The sequence below is a fragment of the Wyeomyia smithii genome, chromosome 3, assembly GCF_029784165.1.
Source record: "Wyeomyia smithii strain HCP4-BCI-WySm-NY-G18 chromosome 3, ASM2978416v1, whole genome shotgun sequence".
Lineage (NCBI taxonomy): Eukaryota > Metazoa > Arthropoda > Insecta > Diptera > Culicidae > Wyeomyia > Wyeomyia smithii.
Window position 1 is genome coordinate 167,723,872 of NC_073696.1, and position 5,244 is coordinate 167,729,115.

At 35.0% G+C, this 5,244-nt stretch overlaps 1 protein-coding gene across 1 annotated transcript; it reads left to right on the top strand.

Annotated features, from left to right (window-relative positions):
- Positions 1 to 1,654: 1,654 nt before the first annotated feature.
- On the top strand, positions 1,655 to 4,534 carry LOC129727206 (innexin inx2). Its single transcript, XM_055684779.1, has 2 exons — positions 1,655 to 3,065; positions 3,288 to 4,534. Exon 1 carries the CDS (start codon positions 1,858 to 1,860, stop codon positions 2,935 to 2,937), a length of 1,080 nt encoding a protein of 359 aa, XP_055540754.1. The 5' UTR covers positions 1,655 to 1,857; the 3' UTR covers positions 2,938 to 3,065; positions 3,288 to 4,534.
- The last annotated feature ends 710 nt before the right edge of the window (positions 4,535 to 5,244 follow it).

Genomic DNA, 5,244 nt, shown 5'->3' on the forward strand with positions numbered 1-5,244 from the left:
ATCATGTGGTTATGCTGTTATTAGCGTTTGAAATTTGACGCAACATTTGCCCGTTTCATTTCCAATTTTACAGAATGCATCCCAGTATAGTAAACAAAGACGTTTCCCACGTCAAAAAACATGATTATGTTACAAGGCATCCGGCCGCTTTAAGCCAAAAACACACAAATAGCTACATGATTATGACAATAAAAAAAATCAATTTTCTTGTGTGTCTCAAGCTGTCAAAAAGTTTCCTCCTACCAACAAAAATATATCTGCTGGTTAATCGTAGATTTCACGTGAGTTTAATTAATTGTTGCTTGTCTCTCCGGGCAACTCAAATTTTATTTTCATACAACATTACTGATGTTATCCTTTTCGAAAGAGTTGTTTAACGTTATCCTTTGCCAAGCCTATATCTATACTAGAGATGGCCGGGTTTGGCTTTTTTCAAACCCGTACCCGACCCGTACTCGATTTTTTTTTTCGGGTTAACCCGATCCCGACCCGAACCCGAAACTTTTTTATCGATCAAACCTAACCCGAAAATTTTATTTTTGTGAAACTCGAACTTGACCCGAATCAGAAACTGTAAAACCCGAGCTTGACCCGAACACTAGATTTTTTTTTGGGGGTCGATTTTTTGTACCAATTTGAGGCTGCAATTTGAAGCTTTGAGCCTCGAATGGTATTAAAATGTTAGTGGTTTTTACTGTTGCATGAAATTTGACATTATTATCTTATAAAAATGATCATATAATATAGTCGGGTTTCAAGTTTTTAGACTTAAACCCGACATTTGCAAACCCGAACCCGATAATATTTTTTCCACCAAACCCAAACCCGACCTGTACCCGACACCTTCCAAAATTTTCAAAACCCGAACCCGACACTTTCAAAAATTTTCAAACCCGAACCCGACGATCGGGTTCGGGTTTTTGGGTTTGAAAACCCGAAATTCGACCATCTCTAATCTCTACCTCTTATTGACCATGTACTTTTTGAATAACCCCTTGGAAGTTTCCACTCTTACCTCTTCGTGTGATTGAATAGAAATTTTTCTCTAACTTTCGCATGTTTGATGGTTTACCATAATTCCTACCCTATAACATAATTCTTACTAGGCAATGACATATTTTTTGTTATAAGAATCTCAAATATTCATCCAACATTCTTGCAAGCGGTATGCATACTGTATATTCTATGCTATGGTAATAAAAAACGCTGTTTTCTGCTGAGTATTCCATTTCATATCGTTTATAAATACCAATCACCCAGTTGCAGTTCCAGAGTATGCCACACATATCACCAAGCGCCAAGTAAATGTGTTGTGTTTCGAATATACACGGTAAACGAAGTGGACCCTTTTGTAAGATTGGTCCCTTTCGTATGTATTCAATGATATGAGCCTTTCTTTCACCTTCACGGGTAGTCTTTTTACAAATTAGAACAGTCGAAAAGAGTCGTAACAAATATTACCTGATTTTGAGCTACACATACAGGTATTATTTTTGCTTAAGTATGTAAGAAGAAGAAATATGAACCCTAATTTGATCGGAAATGCATGCATGTAAAATTTTAGCATCAAGTGGTTCTATAGTGTCGTACATCTTATTTGAATGCTTTCCAGTCTGCCGCTTACAATACACATATACTTTAGTTCGGCAAAAGCAAGCACAAAAATGTAGTTGGTTCTCGTACGCCAAACCATACGCATCGCTCCGTGTGAGAACAATTTTTTTATATTCGGTTTGGCATTTTGTTCTTACTGTAAAATAGCTGTAGTTAATGTTATAAAACTAGTGTGAATTAAAAATAAATGGTGGCTTATTCTAATAAAACATCAGCAGCATAGACAACTGAAAATCACACATTATGTTTGACGTTTTTGGCTCTGTTAAAGGGCTTCTGAAACTCGATCAAGTATGCATCGACAACAATATATTTCGTCTCCATTACAAAGCAACCGTAGTCATCTTGATAGCGTTTTCGCTACTCGTTACATCAAGACAATATATTGGAGATCCAATTGATTGCATTGTAGATGAAATACCTTTGAATGTGATGGATACATATTGCTGGATTTACTCAACTTTTACCATTCCAAATCGTTTAACTGGAGTAGCTGGCAAAGACATAGTTCAGCCCGGTGTTTCCAGTCATGTCGACGGCCATGATGAAGTGAAATATCATAAGTACTACCAGTGGGTCTGCTTCGTACTCTTTTTCCAAGCCATGTTGTTTTATGTTCCACGTTACCTTTGGAAAACTTGGGAAGCTGGTCGCATCAAAATGCTAGTATTGGATCTCAATATGCCGGTGGTCAATGATGAATGCAAAGACGAGAGAAAAAAAATTCTGGTAGATTACTTCGTGGAAAATATAAATCGGCATAATTTCTACGCAATTAGGTTCTTCATTTGTGAAGTTCTTAATTTTGTAAATGTACTTGGACAGATTTATTTCATGGACTTCTTTCTCGACGGGGAATTTTCCACCTATGGTAGTGATGTAGTACGTTTCACTGAAATGGAACCTGAAGAAAGAGGGGATCCGATGGCCCGAGTATTCCCAAAAGTAACGAAATGTACTTTCCATAAGTATGGTCCATCGGGAAGTGTGCAAAAGTTTGATGGCCTTTGTGTGCTACCATTAAATATCGTTAATGAAAAAATTTATGTATTTTTGTGGTTCTGGTTCATCATTTTAACCATCTTATCTGGTGCATCGATATTATACCGTTTTGCTGTAGTATTTATGCCAAAGGTGCGTCTGTACCTATTGCGAGCAAGATCTCGCCTCTCTTCTCATGAAGAGGTAGAGTTAATTTCATCAAAATGTCACCTGGGTGATTGGTTCGTTTTATATCAACTTGGAAAAAACATTGATCCCCTGATATATAAAGAAATAATATCAGATTTATCCCTGAAGTTAGAGGGAAAAGAAATGGTATGAGTATTCAAAGAATACAGTGACTAACGAGTGGTGTTTCATCGATCAGGAATTTAGACATACATGGAGATCTCTACAGAAAGCAGCCTCATCAGAAAAACGAAGAAGAAGAAGGAAAACCAACATGACAGGTATTTTTCATGGCATAATCTTGTTTTTCTTTCGATACTCTCAAGTATGAAATTGAACACTCAATTCACAAACACATGATCATGGTTTAAATGTATTGATTTATGAACATAGAATTTTTGCCAGTAAACGACTTGCAAATAAGAGATAAATAAAATGGAGCTTATCTTAATTCGTGATCTACTGGACTATTGTTTTTATATCATATTATTTTCTGGTTTCAGATGCATGGAATTTTAACAACAGCGTGAACTACAAAGAGACAAATTCGCAGGCAACTCTGATATTTCCTGGATATTTCTTTTGTATACTTTGGAATTCATCTAACATTTCTATAAGTTTAGGAAAATCACTGTTAATTTTCAACAATCTCCAGTATCCTCATTTGCCTGATCAAGAGATCCCCATTACACACAATCATAATTTTAATGGAATTTATCAATTACAGTCGTAATGAACATATCAGTTTCACATTCCTTGTCATAATACAACACTATTCAATCGAGTATTGGAAAAATCAAGGTTTGTAGTAAGAAAAAGTTCAAGTGTGTAGTATACCAAGCTCCAGTAATTTATTTCAATAAAAAGCCACAAATTACTTTCTTAAGTAATCATTTTTGCCAAACATTTCTAAACAAGAAATAAAATAACGATTTATGTTATTATTGAGCTTTGAAATAATGCATTTAAAATATTGTTCAATTCACAACGTTCAGATGAGTTCAATGCGCAAAAAAGAAATTTATAAACAGGATAGTGAACTTGGCCACAATTACAGATAAATCGAAAAAAAAAACGTCATAATCAAAAAATTTTCAGAGTACTCTTCTAATCAAAACATTAGTTCTTTCACCAGTTACTCGTAAGCCACTCTATCATAACAAAATATATTTGAGAACCACGTCGTAGTAATAATAAAAGGACAAAAGATATGCATGAAAATAACTGGTATAATTGGCAAATCTCAAACATTATTTTATACACATACATAAAATTTCATATAACAAACCTTACAATTCACATTAAAAAATCACGAAAGTCGATGCATTTTAAAACTAAGATTTTAGAAAGCGCTAAGTATTCATTTTTAGAACGACTGTATAAGTAGTAAAACAAATATGTGATTCAAAGTTAATATCATTATACAAAATGTTAAGTAAGAAATTTTGCTTTTACAAAAGTTTATATTAAATAGTTCACAAAATTCGTGCCTTGTGTAAATCAGGATATATTATTCGAAATACATAATATAAGTATACTTGCATACCTATTTGAACTAAATGCATTATGTGTGAGCGATTCAAACCATAAACAAGCATATATTTTTGATACTGAGCAAACAGTCCATCGATTTCTTATTATAAAAGAACAGTTTTTAGATCATATTTTTGGAAGCATTTTCAAAACTTTAGGTAGCGTAGAAGATGAACAATAAAAACAAAACAATGGTAAATAAAATACGTTCTATCTATATACTGATTAAATAAACTGAAGTCCGAAATCGTCAATAAGTATACGTATCAGGAACAACTAGCAAGTGAGACTGACTTCTATGGTACGGTTGAAACCTGGGAATTAGGCCTTGATGATGCACAGAATTTTAATAAAATAAAATAACATTCAACTAAAATTGAATGTTATTTTGACTTAATGCTTAAACATCAGCAATTAGGTAAGTATTATTTCTTAAGCCTCTAACTGCCCGGAAGTTAGTTAGTCTCTAGGCAGTAAGTTAAGCCTCCAGGCCTGTTTTGTAGCTCTAGAATAATCTGTGAGGCTGCTGCACTAAGCGCCAGGTGTCAGGGTCTTCGCACTACCTCGAACTAAATTATCCGGATTAGTATCCGTCCCACTCACTGCCATCATGTCTCTCCGCATACGCACGAAACGAAGCCATATAAAAAAGACATGCTCAGCAGTCTCCTTCATACCCACACACCCGGAACACATGGGGGATCCCGATCCTGTGCAGATGCTGCCTAAAGCGACCAGGACATGACAGGATCTGTGTCGGGCAGGCTGGCCAGATCTACAGATTTGTTCCAATTCTACGGATATACGGATACGCAGATAAAATCTACAGATATTTAAAAATACCTGCGAAAATCTACGGTTTTTTCAGTTTGCTATTCAGGGATGAATGTATACAATAAATGTACAGAAAATTCTCTCACGGTTCGA

Excerpts from the sequence above, each read along its gene's own strand:
- LOC129727206 (XM_055684779.1), top strand. The coding sequence starts at position 1,858 with ATGTTTGACGTTTTTGGCTCTGTTAAAGGGCTTCTGAAACTCGATCAA.